Below are 17547 nucleotides of genomic sequence, written 5' to 3'. Positions count from 1 at the left end.
TAGCAAAGTGGTGATCTCTTTGAGTTGATGGGAACGTGCTGGGACCGGGCACTCTCAAGGAGGGCTGACGAGTGCCAAACTTAGGGACGAAACTGACGTGGAGAAATCAAACTCTGTAACAACAGAGTAGTTATAAACAGTTATGTTTAAACAGCGCTGCACATACGCTGGATGCAGAGGGGATATTGCCACCATATGATCATGATGCTGTCTCTACTTTCTAAAGCAAGCCTTTTGTATTCTGACACACATATTCAGTACATTTCCACTAACAATCCACTGGCTAGAAAGCAATCAAATTCCATAACAAGTCTTCAAAATCAGCAGAGAGCTCATCTTATGGCTAGGTACAAAACACCCCTGTTTATTCAGAGCTTCTGTCTCCTTTCTAGAGCCTCATTATCAGAGAGTCAGCATTCAGCAAGGCTGAGCTGACCTCTCCATCTCCAGCATAAGAGTAAACCCAAAGTGAAGTGTATGTAAACGTGGCGTGAAGTGTGAGCAAAACCAGGAGCAAAGTATGACTAAGCCAAGAGTAAAGTGTGAGTAAAACTTGAGTAAACTGTGAGTAAAACCTGGACTAAATTGCAAATAAAATCACGAGAAAGGTGTGGGCACACACAGAAAAACTTGTGAGTAAAACTGGAAACAAGTGTGAGTGAACCCGGAGTAAATTACGTGTGAACCTGGAGTCAAGTGTCAGTAAAAGATGGAGTAAGGTGTGGGAACACATGGAGTACAATTGAGGGCACCAAGAGAAAAGTAAGAAAAAACTGGTGTAAAGTGTGAGGCAACCCAAAACAATGTGTGAGTAAACCCAGAGTAAAGTACAAGTAAACTTGAAGTAAGGTGTGAGTAAGCCTGGAGTATAGCGAGAGTAAATCCGAAGTAAAATATGAGAACACCTGGAGTAGAGTGTAAGTAAACCCAGAGTAAAGGCTGAGTAAAAGCCAGTATAAAGTATGAGTAAACCCAAAGTGTGAGTAAACCTGGAGTATGTTGTGAGTACATCCTGAGTAAAAAGTGAGTAAACACTCCACAAAGTATAAGTAAACCTGAAGTAAAGCATGAGTAAACCCAGAGTAAAGCATGAGTAAACATAAAGTAAAGTGTGAGTAAACCTGGTGTAATGTTTGAGTAAGCCTTTAGTAAAGTGTGAGTAAAACCCAAAGTAGTGTGTGCGTGCACCTGGACTAGAGAGTGAGTACCCCCGCTGTGCAGTGTGAGTTTTTCTCACATGGAGAAAAGAAAGAATAAAGCTTGAGTAAAGTATGAGTTAAACCCAAAGAAAAGTATGAGTTAAACCCAGAGTATGAGTATGAGTAAGATGCAGAGTAAAGTGTGAGTAAACACAGTAGTAAAATGTTAGAATCATTTTATTCCCATTCCCCATCACAACCAGTTTTAAGCTCCTTCAATGACCCCTGCCAGCTCCTGGGCTGGGATCCGCTTTCCCTTCCGAGAGGGGTGAGACCCGTCAGCAGTCATCAGGCCAGGTGCCAAGCTAACTGCCCCATGGTCAAAGAACCCAAAGTTCCTGTGGCGGCACCAACCTTCCAGCCTCTTATTCAAAGCCTGCCATTTCCTGGACCACTCCATATCCCTCACCACCACAGAGGAAGGAGAGAGGAAAACAGCACTTGTGCACCCACTCCTTCAACCATTTGCCCTAAACCCCTGACGTCCTTTTTGATAGCTCGCAGGCTTCCCTGAGCAATTTCATCACTGCCTACATGAACTGTCAGTAATGGGCAGTAATCAGAGGAGCAAACCAGACCTGGGACTTTTCTGGTGATGTCCCTGATGTGGGTCCCAGGGAGGACCTGACACCTCCCTACAGGTCGGGTCAGGTTTGCAAATGGAGCCCTCCGTTCCCCAAAGAAGGGAATCCCCCACCACAATTCCCTTCCTGCCTTTCCTGAGAGAGGCAGTTTCAAGGCATGGGGGTGACTGCCTCAGCCTAGGCTCCCTCCTAGGCAGACTCCCCACTCACCTCCCCTTCAATTTCCAACATTCAAACCTGTTGCTTATTGGGACCTGGGGGAGTGGGGTTGGCAGGCAGGGGGTGCGCCTGTGATACCGAGCTGGGATACTCTTCCAACCCTCCTCTGTCAGCTCTGTCGGACTGTGACAGGGCAGAGGGTCCACCACTTCTGTGGGGGTATCACCCTGGCACCCTTCCCTCTGACACACCAGTGAGACATATATATGCATACATCATAAGTATTACTGTTTTCTTTGATCTCTCTTAGCAAATAGCTTTATTTCAACATCCCATGAGTTATAGCTATATTTCAACAGCCCATGAATTGTACATACAAATTCTCTTCCCATCCCACTGGGAAGGGGGCAGTGCACAAAGCACTGTGTGGTGCTGAGCCACCCAGCGGGTTAAACCACCACAGTCATTTTGGTGCCCAATGTGGGGCTCCTAGAGTTGAGACAACAGCAGTGAGCAAACAACCGTGTGGTGCTGAGCCACCTTCCAAGTTAAACCACAGCACAGCCCTGAGTCCATAACAGATCACCTTGGGACTCTGAAACTGTCCACGTCACTCAGTGAAGAACACCAGAAGATGTCAAGGTCTTCTCAGGCAGCAGCTCCTGAGGTATATTCCTTACACCATTCCTTTGGAAGAGGCCTCCAGTTCTCTGGTCCTGCTCTGAAGAGCCCCTCTTGTTAGGAAGCTGCAGCAAGGAGACCAGCTCTGACACAGCGCTTCATATTGCCGCCTACTGACTGCAGCCCCAGAGTGCTGCTGTAGAGACAACAGGGCTGTGGTGAGACACACAAGACCTTCAGGTCTGCACAAATGCAAGGACTTGAGAGCAGTGTAAAGAGAGCAGGGATGAAAAGAGCGTGATGTGCTGCTCTCCGTGGCTGTACCTCCCCCAGATCCAGATCCAGGCAAGGCAGGAAGAGAGGAGAGCAAAGGAAAAGTAATTTGGCAAGCTTTTTTAGTGTCTTTTAACCAATTCAGGGAATCTGGTTCCATATTTGCATGAGCTCTTGCCATGAGAAAATAGAAAGTAGATGGGAAAGAAGAAGGGGAAAAAATGCAACATTTTTTTTACAGATTACAGTATCACACAAACAAAAACAAAAGATCAAACACATATAAAATAGGAAGAACAATGACTGGGAATCACGTGAGGACAATGCCGACTTTACTGAAGCTGGAATAGTGCATATTGCAACACTTTGCTGAGGGCATGCTTGATCTCCTTGTTCCTCATGCTGTAGATAATAGGGTTAAGTGTTGGAGGAACCATAGAGTACAGAAGTGCCAGCACCAGGTCCAGGGATGGGAGGGAAATAGAGAAGGGCTTCAGGTGGGCAAACATCACAGTGCTGAGAAACAGGGAGACCACAGCCAGGTGAGGGAGGCACGTGGAGAAGGCTTTGTGCCGTCCCTGCTCAGAGGGCATCCTCAGCACGGCCCTGAAGATCTGCACGTAGGAGAAAAGAATGAAAGCAAAACAACCTAGTAAAACAAAGGCAGTAATCACAATAAGCCCAACTTCTCTGAGATAGAATTTTGAGCAGGAGAGCTTGAGGATGTGGGCGATTTCACAGAAAAACTGATCCACAGCATTTCCTTGGCACAGAGGCAGAGAAAATGTATTGGCAGTGTGCAGCAGGGAATGGAGAAGCCCAGAGCCCCAGGCAGCTGCTGCCATGGTGGCACAAGCTCTGCTGCCCAGCAGGGTCCCGTAGTGCAGGGGCTTGCAGATGGCAACATAGCGATCATAGGACATGATGGTGAGAAGGGAATATTCTGCTGAGATGAAGAAGGCAAAGAAAAAGAGCTGTGCAGCACATCCTGCGTAGGAGATGGCCCTGGTGTGCCAGAGGGCATTGGCCATGGCTTTGGGGAGAGTGGTGGAGATGCAGCCCAGGTCGAGGAGGGCGAGGTTGAGGAGGAAGAAGTACATGGGGGTGTGCAGGCGGTGGTCGCAGGCTACGGCTGTGCTGATGAGGCCGTTGCCCAGGAGGGCAGCCAGGTAGATGCCCAGCAAGAGCCAGAAGTGCAGGAGCTGCAGCTGCCGCGTGTCTGCCAACGCCAGGAGGAGGAACTCGCTGATGGAGCTGCTGTTGGGCATCTGGTACTTCTGGGCACCAGGACCTGTCCAAGGAGTACAAAGGTTCAAGTCAGAGATTTCTGTGTGGAAAATGTTCATGCAATCACAATGTTGTGAACTACATGTCATGATGCTGAGTTTGCCTGGAGGGCTTCTGCACTTTTTCTCTCAAGGAAACATTCTTGTCCCCGTAGATACAGGGAAATGTGGTGTTTGTGTGAGGGCAAGTTTTCTTTACAAAATGGATCAGATGAAGTAACTTCTAATAGAGAGGTGCTTGTCAGCATCTGTGAGCTCAAAGCCAGAAATATGTGGGTCATAAAATTTGAGTGAAATTTTTTCTGTTCTCCCTCCTCTCACTCAGTGTGTCCATGGAGTGTTTGCTGAATTGAGAAATTCTGAGTGCTTCTGGTGCACTCAGTATGACTGCCTAGGAGACCCAAGAGGCAAAGGGATTCACAGCTGCTTGGTGCGGAGTAAGTGGAGATGGCTGGGCATGTTTCTAATTGCTCTGAGCTTGACAAGTTAGGAGATGGAGAATGACTGCACCCACATAACACTGTGAAAAGAAGTCAGACCCTGATGAGAGAAGAGGAATCTACTACCCATCACTAAGTAGTCAGCATTTCTCAACGTACTTCAGCAATGCCTCATCACCATACAACATGCAAACAACACCTAATATTCATTTCACCAACCTCACAGCATTTCCTTGCATGTAGATGCACTCTGCTGTTGACAGCCCCTTTTAGATTTCTGCCTCCAGTCTTTTTCCCATCCCTAAGATTAGAAAGAAGACAATCCCTGCCTTTCCTCTCCTCATACAGAGTGTCCTTGGAAACATTCTGAGGTGCAGCGTAGCTGTGACCCCCCTGTCCCAGGCAGCAGCTGTGGCAGCAGAAGGCCCCTGCCCTGCACTGCTGGGGGCTCCTTCCCCCCACACGTCTCCCCGCAGCACCCTGGGCAGCTCCCCGGGCAGGCTGAGTGCTGAGCCTGGCAGGCGGCAGTGTCCCTGCCCCGGCACACAGCCCCTGGGGCACAGCAGGGACCCTGCTCTGCACCACAGCCCTGGGCACTCGGCTGCACCCCCGGCTGCACAGCCTGCAGCCATCCTCGGACACGCAGCCCTCAGGGCTGTGCTCTGACAGTGAAGCACTGAAGCCCTCAACTGGAGCAGGTCTTTCTCCACAGTAAAGAAACATGGAGCACCTTCAGCCAGATATCTAATGGGATGTCCCAGAGTTAGTGATCTCTCCAGGAAAAGCAGAGCAATTGCCTGGAGCAAAAGACTCACCTTGTCAAGGATAATGAGAAATGCACCTCCAGTGAGCTCTCAGCCTGCTACTGTGCCACACGACCTGTAACCTCTCTTCCTTCTCCCCTCCCCATCTCCTGATCGTCATGGCCCCAGCCCTGCTGTGTGGTGCTCAGGAGCTGCTCCTGGCCACAGCTCTCTCTCTGCAGCACTGCCCACTTCTATCAGCTCCCTGTGTCTCAGGAGCCCAGTACAGCTCAGCAGCAGAGAAGGAGATTTCCTTCTCCCCACAGCTCTCCCTGGAGATATTCCTGGCCCTCCTGTGCTGACAGCTCCGGCCAGACAGCACAGTCATCACTGCAGAATGTACTTCAAAGTCAGATCCACTAATCAACACGTCCTGAGGATTCCAAAAGCATGGATGTTCCTAACAAAAGAAGTTTGACCATGAGAGAAGCAAATGCCAAATCTGGAAACCTCTGCTCATGATCCGTAACAAAAATGACAGACAAGTACAGGGAGGGGATTATTTCCCCTGTTCTTGTCAGTGGTAGAGCTGAGGCAGTGTAGGCATAACATTACAGAATCACAGAAAGCCTTAGGTTGGAGGAGACTTTAGAAAGCACCTAGTTCCAAGCTCCCAGCCATGGGCAGGACTGCCAACCACAGATCAGGCTGGCCAGGATCCCATCCATCCTGACCTTGAATGCCTCCAGGGATGGCGCACACAGAATATCTTTGGGCAACCTGTTCCACTTCCTCTGAGTAGAAAATTTCTTCCTAAAAGCTGAACTAAATCTTCCCTCTGTACTTTAAAGCCATATCTATTTGTCTTATTACTGTCACACCAACTCATCCTAGCCCTAGGGTTCAGCATCTCATCCGCTGATGGAAAACCTGGGACTGAAATGGGATCAGTTCCCCAGAGGTCCATGGGAGCCGGGAGTCCTCTTAGTTGAGTTCAGATGTGTACAGTGAGGTGTCTGTGTGTGAGCCCCTCATCTGACTCCTTGGTCTTTATTCAACAGGGACTGCATTGGTCACACAGACACACTCAGAGATGCCCAAGGTGCCTGGGGTGATCCTAGTTGTGTGCTGGTGCTTGTAAAGTGTGGTGGAAAATCTCTGAGACAGACATCTCCTTCCTGAGCATCAGCTGAGGGCCAGAAGGGAGGTATTCCTGGCCATCCTAAATGCCACCACAGCCCTGTGCTAAGGGCACCCAGTGTGCCTTTTGCACCTTTCCCCATGGAGCATGTAGCGTTACTCCTTTGATCAAATGGATGAACTCACAACAGAAGAGCCAGATCTTCCTCTCTGCTCCATCTGTGGCATAGTCTGGAGTTCAAGGCACTACAATGCTATGGCACATCTACATTCTTTCACTGACGACACCTCAGTTTGTTTTGGGGCTCTCATTTGAATGGCATCAGAGGAAGTCCATGGTCATTCCAGTTCCCAGTTGATAAGTAGCTGGCAAACGTTGTTCGAGTTATAAAGAAGAGCAAGAAAGAAAACCCCAACAGCTATGGACCTCTCAGTCTTACTTCAGTGCCTAGTAAAATTATGGAGAAAATGATGCTGGGAGTTATTGAGAAACACCTGAAGGACAATTCTGACTTTGGCCGCAGTCAGCACAAGTTGATGAGGGGAAGGTCCTGTTAAATTAATGTCCATTTATAACGTGGTCTCACCTCTGTGTGAACGTGGGAAGACAACTGATGCTATCCTTAAGGATTTCAGTAGAGCTTTTGATACCGTTTCTCATGGCTTCATACGGCTAGACAGAAACATAATGTGATAGGTCAGCAGGTGGCCAATGGGTAAGGCTGGAAGGGTTACAGCAAACGGGGTTCCATCAGGCTGGTGGACTGTCACAAGCAGAGTTCCTCCTCTCTAATGTTTCTGTGAATGACTTGCATGCAGGTCTAGAAGATGTTTTGAGCAAGTTTGCCGATGATACCAAACTGGGAGGAGCTGTTGCCTTCACTGAGGGTGAAGAGGACTTGCACAGAGACGTGGACAAGATAGAAAACTGGGCAAGCACCAACTGCATAAAGTATAACAAGAACAAGGGCCTGATTCTGCACCTGTGAAGGGGCAACCCTGGACATAAACACTGACTGAGGGATGGGACACTGGAGAGCAGTGCCACTGAAAGGGACTGGGGGTCCTGGTCAGCAGCAAATTGAACGTGAGTCAGCAGTGTGCCCAGGCATCCGGGAAGGACAACCGTCCCCTGGGATGCATTGAGCACGACATTGCCAGCTGGGTGAGGGAAGGGATTGTCCCTCTCTGCTGTGCACTGCTGCAGCCTCACCTGGAGCACTGGGTGCACTGCTGGGCACCACAGAACATAAAAGACGCAAAGCTTTTGGAGACTGTCCAAAGGCGGGCACTACGACTGATAGATCTGAAGTTCAAAGTTTCCTTGCGGTTGACTGCTTGTTGAGACTGGCCCTTCTCACATCCCACAGCCACTGATGAGACACACTGCCCACATGGGACTTGGGCCTCATGGCGTCCCTGCACCCCATGCAGAGCCTGGGAGCTGCTGTCCCCTTGTCTTTCATTTGACCTCATACAATCCTGCATCCCACTGCCCCAGGAAGGGCCCTGAGCCAGCATGAGGGACAGGATCTCCCTGCCAAGGGTCTGGGGATCAGGGCTTGGCCTTTCTGCTTCATAACACAAAGGAGGCTTTTCTCAGCATCACAGCCACCATCCCAGTGCCTTTGCCTGCCTGTCAGCATGGCTTCCAATTATCTGCTCTAACAAGTCCCTAGGGAAGCTTGCTTGTTAGTGGCCCTCAGTGGGGCCCATTAATACTGCAAGAAACTTCTCTGTTCCTTCTGACTTGGTCTTCTTGAGCACTTTGTGCAGTCTCCTCTCTGCACTGGAGGTTGATGGACTCAGCAGCAAATGCCCCCATGGGCACATTACAGCCTGAGGAGCCCTCCAGTGCCTTGTGCCTTCCTGTCATCTTCTTCAGCTGTTCAGAACTTACACAACAAAATGAAAAGTTATCTGGAGAAAGCTTAAAGAGGAAGAGTCCAAGGGGCATTTAATAAGTCTCCATATTAATTTATTTATATATGGTCAGGTAAACAAGATAAACAGAACTTGGCAATTGATACTGATCCAGGATGTTCCCTAATGAGCTTTGCTCTGACACTGTTGTGGACAGACGTCCTCCTCAACTTCCCCACCCCATTTTTACTCCCATTGGCCCCATGGGACTGGCATCGCTTTTCCTCACATCACTCTTCTCCTCTGGAGTCACCCGCTCACTGTTAAACCTCCTTTGCACCAACTCCCACTGGCTTTCCTCAGAGAACCAACTGCACGTGGGCAATGAAGGATTTCTCTTTTTTTGCCAACAATCAGGACAAAATGTGATGCAATTGAATGAACAGAAAAACACAGTGATCAACCGCATGCCCTGTCCAAGCCGCAACTACTGACTTTCGTCTTTCACAGGAAATATCTGTACAAGAAATGAGTAAGACAGAGATAGGGAGGGATAGATGTAATCACAGTGAAGGAGTTGACAAGAGAGTCTGTCAGACTATGGAGAGATGGAGCAGTTTCCAGTAATCTCCCTGAAGGTCACAGATCAGCCAGACAGTTGGGAGGTATCTGAGTGAAGAAAGAGCAAGGGATGGGGATATGTGGAGAGCATTGGGAAGAGTGTGTGTCCGGATGGCCTGCTGACAACATGCCCTTCAGCATGGTCATGTGTTAAGGAGAGCTGGAGACCGCTGGAGGATGAGGGACATGAAATACGCAGCAGGGTAGAGCAGCGGTGGATGCTGCGCATTAGTCACAGGGCATTGGCACTGGCACCGCTGTCTATGTTCCTGTACCTGAAGGCATCTGTGTCCTGCAAACACAGGTCTGGAAACTGCTGTCCTTTCCAGAAAAAAGATAAAAAATAAAAAATAAAATAAAAATAAAAAATGTACAAGAAAAAGAAAAATATACAAAATCCACAAAAACAACTCTCTGTGCTATCGTATAAAAGTTTCTAGTTCAGCACGTGCTGGTGTTCTTGTTAGTGTAAAAACACACAGAATGCATCCTAATTGGGAAGCATCAGTGGACTTAGTCTGACTGGATAGCTCATCTTTGGTATCTGTGTTCAGAAGGTTTCACACAGGCGTTTGATCCATTGTGGGTCTGGTAGCTGACCAAGCAGCACAGCCACTCTTAGGGCATGGCTTTCCTGAAGGCCCTGTGCTGCATTTGCAGCTGCATGTGAGTGTGCTCGGCAGCCCAGCGAACTGCCATGACACTCAGCTGCTTCTGATGCCATTACATGAGTTTTCGTCTGTTGAGGAATAAAGACATGAGTTAGAAAGATCTGGCTCTGCTTTCCTGAGCTCATCCATTTATTCATATGGATAACTCTGCACGTTCCATAGAGGCTGGTGAAAAAAGCACACTTAAGTGCCCTAAAAATAGGGGTCTGTTGTCATTTAGGATGGCCAGGATTACCTCTGTCTCCTCTCTGGCCCGCAGCTGATGCTCAGGAAAAAGCTGTCTATCTCAGGGATTTCCCACACACTTTATAAGCACAGGAACACATGCAGAGGCACTCCAGGCACCTTGGTCATCACCCAGGGCCTGTGTGTGAGCAACTGACTCCCCGCTGAAGGACCAAGGACTCAGAGCAGGAGCTCAGATGCAGGCAACTCCTTGTGCACACCTGAACTGAACCAGAGGAATCTCAGCTCCTGTGGGTCCATGTGGAGCTGAATCTCATTCTAGCCCCAGGGTTTCCATCTAGGGATGAGATGCCTACACTGCCTCAGCTGGATCACTGCCATGCCCAGGGGAAGTCCACCCCTCCCTTTCCTGGTCTGTGTGCCCTTTTTGTTACAGCAAACACTCTCTGGTAGGACTAACCATATGCCTGGAATTGGTCACTGTCATTTGGTGGTTAATGCAGCAGATTTCCAAGTACAGTCACAATGCTTTTGTCTTTGAGGAGCTGTTGGCCATGGAGACCCAGGGGCATCTCAGGGGCGATGAGTGGGGAGGATAAGATCACTTTCTGTGATGCTGATCTGGGCTGCACTCCTGGGACACAGGAAGCTCCTACAAGTGGGCAGCGCTACAATGAGAAGCTGTGCACAGGAACCGCTCCTCTGTACAGCACAAGAGGACAGGGAACATGATCTGCAGGTGGCATGAAGATATAAGGAAAATGAGTGTGAGCAGGCTGTAAGCTCACTGGAGGAGGATTGCTCACAGCTCTTGACAAGGTAAGTCTCTGGCTGCAGGCAATGCAGACACTTTTAATAGAGGGATCACTAAATGGGAGACAATCCATAGCAGATCAGGCTGATGACACACCATGTTTCCTAATTGTGGAGAAAGATGTGCTTCAACCGACAGTTTTCATGCTGCAGCATCAGAGCACAGCCCTCAGGGCTGCGTGTCCCACGATGGCTGCAGGGGGTGCAGCCGGGTGCCCAGGGCTGTGGTGCAGAGCAGGGTCCCTGCTGTGCTCCAGGGGCTGTGTGCCGGGGCAGGGACTCTGCCGCCTGCCAGGCTCAGCATTCAGCCTGCCAGATGCTATATGAAGGAAAAGCTCTGAGGTTGGTGAAATGACTATTTAGGTGTCATTTGACAGATTTGTGGTGATGAGACCTTGCTCAGGACCCCTGAGAAAGGGTGAGCATTCCGTGATGGGCAGTGGTTTCCTCTGCTCTCAGCAGGGTCTGCCTTCTTTTCAAGGTAACATGGGAGGACATTCTCCCTTCGTCTCCAACAGTTGCATGATCAGAGTGTGTGGAAACAAGCCCAACCAGCTCCCCTTACCCTGCACTAAGCAGCAGTGAATCCCTTTGCCTCTCAGCTCTCACTGCCATTCACGAAGTGTGCGGCAGAACTGCTCTGGATTTCTGACTTAAACACTTCCTGGCCGTGGTGAGTGGGACCAGTCTGTGCAGGAAAAAAACATCATTAAAACTCTTCTTTTCAACCCCCATATTTCTGGCACTGGTAATGCAGATGCTGACAAGCACTTCTGCATTAGAAGTGATTTCATCTGACAAATTCTGGAGAGAACATCACCAGAGCACCACCACTGCTCCCATGTACACACAGGGACAAGGCAGCTACCTTGAGAGAAAAAGGGCAGAGGTGTTCATGGCAAAAACAACTGCATGAAATGTAGCTCACATCACTGACAACAATGAACATTACCCACATGGAATGCCTTGTCACTAACTTTCCTACTTCTTGGACAGGTTCTTGTGCCCACAGGTCCTGGGGCCCAGAAGTACCAGATGCCCAACAGCAGCTCCATCAGCGAGTTCCTCCTCCTGGCGTTGGCAGACACGCGGCAGCTGCAGCTCCTGCACTTCTGGCTCTTGCTGGGCATCTACCTGGCTGCCCTCCTGGGCAACGGCCTCATCAGCACAGCCGTAGCCTGCGACCACCGCCTGCACACCCCCATGTACTTCTTCCTCCTCAACCTCGCCCTCCTCGACCTGGGCTGCATCTCCACCACTCTCCCCAAAGCCATGGCCAATGCCCTCTGGCACACCAGGGCCATCTCCTACGCAGGATGTGCTGCTCAGGTCTTTTTCTTTCTCTTCTTCATCTCAGCAGAATATTCCCTTATCACTGTCATGTCCTATGACCGCTACGTTGCCATCTGCAAGCCCCTGCACTACGGGACCCTGCTGGGCAGCAGAGCTTGTGCCACCATGGCAGCAGCTGCCTGGGGCACCGGGGTTCTCTATTCCCTGCTGCACACTGCCAACACATTTTCACTGCCTCTGTGCCACGGCAATGCCATGGATCATTTCTTCTGTGAAATCCCTCAGATCCTCAAGCTCTCCTGCTCAGAATCAGAATTTCTAAGGGAACTTGGGCTCCTCAGTACTAGTGCCTTTATTGGTGTTGGATGTTTTGTCTTCATTGTTGTGTCCTATATGCAGATCTTCAGGGCTGCGCTGAGGATGCCTTCTGAGCAGGGACGGCACAAAGCCTTCTCCACGTGCCTCCCTCACCTGGCCATGCTCTCCCTTCTCATCAGCTCTGGCTTTTTTGCCTACCTTAAGCCCTCCTCCATTTCCTCCCCATCCCTGGATCTGGTGGTGGCTGTTCTGTACTCAGTGGTGCCTCCAGCAGTGAACCCCCTCATCTACAGCATGAGGAACCAGGAGCTCAAGGATGCTCTGTGGAAACTGATGACCAAATATATTTGGAAAGCAATGAACTGCCCTTCTTTATCTCTACATGTCTTGTAATGCAGATTTTTACAGAAACAATCTCTCTTACTTTGCATTTATTTATTTATTTACTTTGTAAGAGCAATATATTAGAAGTTTTATTCGATATTTCTACCGTTCTAATGTTTTTTCACTTAAATGTTATTACCCACATCAATTACTTCTCAAGTGGTACCTTTGCAGTGTAGCCCAGGGACACTGTACATGAGGAACTAGGCTTTGTCTGAAACTTAATAAATGAAGGACATGCAATGATTTTGTCTGTCATTCTTCTTGTGAGACATTTCTGGAGCTGCGGGGTCACTTGCTCTCAGAAACCATCAATCCAGCAGGAAGCATACGGCTGTTAATCCAACTGAGTGGTGACTTCAGCCTGCAATAGCTGATGGGCCATCCCTTGGCTCCTGGCTGGGGTCTGTGCTTTCAGGCTATCATCTGTCAGTGCCTCTGGCAGGCCAGCCACAGCAGCTGGTTTGCACATTGGTTGTCAGATTCCCCCTTCCTCAATCTCTGTGAGACCCTGAATAGGAAAGGGTCTTGGACATGGGTTCTCATCTCCAAGGATTAAACATTTTCCCTGAAGTCTCCCTTCAGTGCTTCTTTCCATTTGCCACACAGAGGTGGGCACTGTCTCCAGCATGCCCTGGGGTAGCTGAAGCACGCATGAGAGCCCAGGAAAAGTTCCTCAGGACTCTCAGGAGACATTCTGGAGCATGAATTTGTAGGTAGGAGATGTGACTCTGGGGTAGCGCAGAGCTGCATGGCAGGAGGTGCAGGTTCTCCTGCAAGAGCTTTGTGTCCCTCTCCTTCCTGAGTGAGGTGCCACTTCTGTCTCAGGAATGGAACAGCCAACAGTGGTGAGAGAGAAACTATCCAAGAGAAGGCTCAGTGTTGCACCGAGAGACAGAATTTAGTGGTGCGGTGGTGGTGTGCAGAGCTGAACCTCAATCCCACAGTCCCTTAGCCTTGCAGCTCCTGTGGCTTGGTGGCAGTGCTGCCGTGTGGCGGCAAACACAAACAAGGACATGCAGTGGGCACTTCTGTCATGCAGGTCGTTTCCACCACAGCAAGTCTATCGTTAGCGGAGATCTCCTCATGGCAGTGCCTGAAGGCTCAGGGCTTCTTTAAAAGTTGCTGCCAGGAACACTCCCAAGGAATGGACTGCACAGATTTTCAGACTTACTCTCCTACTCATGCTAAAACCAAGCTTTAATTGCTAGCATTAAAGTGTTATATTTAATGCTAGCCCTCAGAGTATTCCAAAGCAAAACACTAATCCATAATGCTTGCCCATACCCTTACACTGTCCTGAAACCCTTAGCAGAACACCAAGACCTCTCACTAAACCTTTGCTTCATCTCTGCCCCAAAAGCTGCATTCTAACCCTTAATCCCTATCCTGAACACCCAACACCCACAGACCCCGTTCCTGTGCTCTGCCCTCCTCTCCTTCAACCCCTCTCCTAACCCCAAACTTTGGGTACTTGGCTCTTCAGGGCAGAGCAGGAATCGTGGAGTCTTTGAGCAAATGCATTTAGTGCAGTGATGAATGTGAGGTGATGTATGTACAGGAGGTGACGTGTGACTGATCAGCTTGAGGCCATACGGAGGAGGTGGGTCGGAACGCTGCGATGAGCTCAGCTCTACCTCAGGACCTCATGGGCCTGCAGGTGGCACGTGGCTGTGATGGTGGCAGTGAGATCCCTTCTGTCTGTGGAGTTGATAGGCCAGCACCAGGAACACGTCACAGGAAGGAATGGTGTGCTCACTCCTGCCTGAAGCAGCTGTTGCTCAGCCCTTGACTTCTGAGTGGGATCTGTGCATACAGGATCACATCTGCGGTGTCCCTGGGAGGCTGACAGGAAATGCCAGGTTGCCATGTTGACAGTGGGATCCTCCCTGCCTAAGCTATGGGGTAGGCCCCATAGAGGAAAGAGGAGGTTTGTGTGAGGGATTTTGATGGCTGTTCTGTGTGAGTACACAACTCGACAGCAGGAGGGACATGACTGAATTCAAGGCTGTCATATTGGCTACTACAGAAAGAATGTCTTCCGAGGCCCTTTGCCAGCCATGTTCCTGCTGCTGATCTGTCACCTCCGGAGACAGAAATAACCTCTCAAACATCACCTCAGCCACATGCTTCCTACAAGTTGGTGAGTTCTGCTTGCACAAGTGACCTCACAGCAACATATGTACACATACTCCTCCTTTGGGCCCACAAACTGGTCTTAAAAAAATAAGCTTTTATAATGTAATTCATGAAATCTCATTCAACCAGTGGTTCAAGTCCTGCTTGACCAGCCTAGCAGTTTCCTATGGTGGTTTCATAGCATCAACAAACAAAGGAGGAGCCACTGATGTCATCTATGTGGACTTCAGTAAGGCCTTTGACATGGTACCTCATAACATCCTTCTCTCCAAATTGGAAAGGTATGGATTTGATGGGTGGACTGTTTGCTGGACGAAGAACTGACTGCAGGGCTGAAACCACAGAGTGGTGGTCAACGGCTCAATGTCTGGATGGTGATCACGGATCTGTACTGGGACCAGTACTCTTTAATACCTTCATCAATGACAATGAGAGTGAGATGGAGTGCACTTACATCATGTATGCGGATGACACCAAGCTGTGTGGTGTTGTGGTGGTTTATGACTTTTGTTGTCGTTATTCCACACCATCACATCATGGAGTGCACTGTGAGTCTCAGAAGAGAAGAAATGTGCAGCAGCTCCCAGAAAACTCTGCTGTTCTGTTCCCATTTTCCAATCAGAGGGAATGATGAAACTGACTGGAAGTCATGAGACTTTCTCTGTTTGCTCCCTGGCAGATCAGAGTAAGAACCTCCGTTTTCAGAAGCTCTCTCATTTATTTGATTTATTAGCTTCGATCTCAATTAACTTGTATTTCTACTATTAGCAAATTAGTTTTCCTCCACAGACTGTTGCTGCTGTTTGTTCTTGCTTTTTGTTTGTTTGTTTGTTTCCCTCTTTGTTCCCACTCCCCATTCCCCTCCCCCTTTTTTTGGGCCAGTGGACCTGTGGGCCTGCTGTCCCCCTGTCATGGACACAGGTAGATCTAGAGATAACCATGATAGGGTCTGAGCATTATCCCAGCCACTTCCCTGTGCTGACCCCCCTCCACCAACAAGCGCTGCTGCTGCGGCTGCTTTTGTCCCTTCAGTTCTGGGTGTGGGGATCCTGAAGGACAGCACCAAGACTGTCACCTGCCCCACTGCCATGCCTGAAGTCTGATGTTCCTCTGAAATTGTGGCACCCAAATTGCACCCAGTATTTGAGGTGAGGCTGTACCAGCACAGAGCAGAGTGAGACAGTCCTTTCCCTCACCCAGAGGCCATCAGTGCTGGCCCTGATGCACCCCAGGGGACAGCTGGCTTTTTTGGCTGTCAGGGCAAACTGCTGGCTCATGCTCAGCTCCACCTTGACTAGAACCCCCAGATTGCTTTCCCAGTGCTGCTCCCCAGCCCTTCGTCCCCCAGTCTGTAGACAAGGACAGGGCTGTCCCATCCAAGATGCAGAATCTAGCACTTGCTCTTGTTAAAATTCATGCAGATGGTGATTGCTCAGCTCTGAATTCCCCTCTGCAAGGCCTCTCCAAAACCTTCAGGCAAACTTCAGGCAGTGCATTGTGGATATCCAGTTTTATTAAGCAGATGCTCAGTTAGCACTGATCTACATTTAGACACATACTTACACAACTAGAAATATGAACAAATCAGAATCATTCCTCAGTGCACCTTGGATGAAAACAGCTATTTGTCACAGAGAACAGTATAAGGAAGAGAAACGAATAATTCTGGAAGCAGAGAGCAAACTTATCACAATACAGAAACTTTTGTGAAATGACTTTCCTAACTGAACACATGAGCTCCTTGTTTCTAACACTGTAAATGAGAGGATTCACTGTTGGAGGCACCACTGAGTACAGAATTGACACCAGCAGATCCAGGGAAGGGGAGGAGATGGAGGCGGGCTTTAGGTAGGCAACCATTCCAGTGCTGAGGAACAGGGAGAGCACAGCCAAGTGAGGGAGGCACATTGAGAAGGCTTTGTGCCGTCCCTGCTCAGAGGGCATCCTCAGCACGGCCCTGAAGATCTGCACATAGGAGAAAAGAACAAAAACAAAGCACCCAGATGCTAAAGAAGCACTGACCACAAGAAGCCCAATTTCTCTGAGGTAGGCATCTGAGCAGGAGAGCTTGAGGATGTGGGGGATTTCACAGAAGAACTGATCTACAGCATTGCCGTGGCAGAGAAGCAGTGAAAATGTATTGGCAGTGTGCAGCAGAGCATAGAGAAACCCAGTGCCCCAGGCAGCTGCTGCCATGGTGGCACAAGCTCTGCTGCCCAGCAGGGTCCCGTAGTGCAGGGGCTTGCAGATGGCAACGTAGCGGTCATAGGACATGATGGTGAGAAGGGAATACTCTGCTGAGAGGAAGAAGAGAAAGAAAAAGACCTGTGCAGCACATCCTGCATAGGAGATGTGCCTGGTGTGCCAGAGGGCATTGGCCATGGCTTTGGGGAGAGTGGTGGAGATGCAGCCCAGGTCGAGGAGGGCGAGGTTGAGGAGGAAGAAGTACATGGGGGTGTGCAGGCGGTGGTCGCAGGCTACGGCTGTGCTGATGAGGCCGTTGCCCAGGAGGGCAGCCAGGTAGATGCCCAGCAAGAGCCAGAAGTGCAGGAGCTGCAGCTGCCGCGTGTCTGCCAACGCCAGGAGGAGGAACTCGCTGATGGAGCTGCTGTTGGGCATCTGCAGTTCCTGGGTATGGAGTCCTGTTCTGAGTGCAGAAGATAATCACAAGACAAGGCAATTCTCGTAATCACTCATCCCACTGTACTATAAAATGTTTTCATTCTCTTAGGACAATATTCCTTTATTACCATAACTTGAATTTATTTTCATGAAGTTCAGCATTCCATAAGTAGAAGAAGCTTATGGAGCTTT

General features: G+C 49.5%; 2 protein-coding genes across 2 annotated transcripts; both read right to left on the bottom strand.

The window, feature by feature from the left end:
* Positions 1–3168: 3168 nt before the first annotated feature.
* On the bottom strand, positions 3169–3759 carry LOC121107967 (olfactory receptor 14C36-like). Its single transcript, XM_040654611.1, has one exon. The coding sequence runs from the start codon at positions 3757–3759 to the stop codon at positions 3169–3171; it is 591 nt and encodes a 196-aa protein (XP_040510545.1).
* Positions 3760–7266: 3507 nt separating this feature from the next.
* Positions 7267–17280, bottom strand: LOC121107966 (olfactory receptor 14A16-like; the record flags this gene model as incomplete). Its single annotated transcript, XM_040654610.1, has 2 exons — positions 7267–7428; positions 16459–17280. Coding segments are annotated over 2 exons (984 nt in total), but the record flags the coding sequence as incomplete, so codon positions are not given.
* Positions 17281–17547: the final 267 nt, after the last annotated feature.

Source organism: Gallus gallus, chromosome 33 (genome assembly GCF_016699485.2).
Source record: "Gallus gallus isolate bGalGal1 chromosome 33, bGalGal1.mat.broiler.GRCg7b, whole genome shotgun sequence".
Taxonomy (NCBI): Eukaryota; Metazoa; Chordata; class Aves; order Galliformes; family Phasianidae; genus Gallus; species Gallus gallus.
This window is presented reverse-complemented; position numbering and strand designations above follow the sequence as displayed.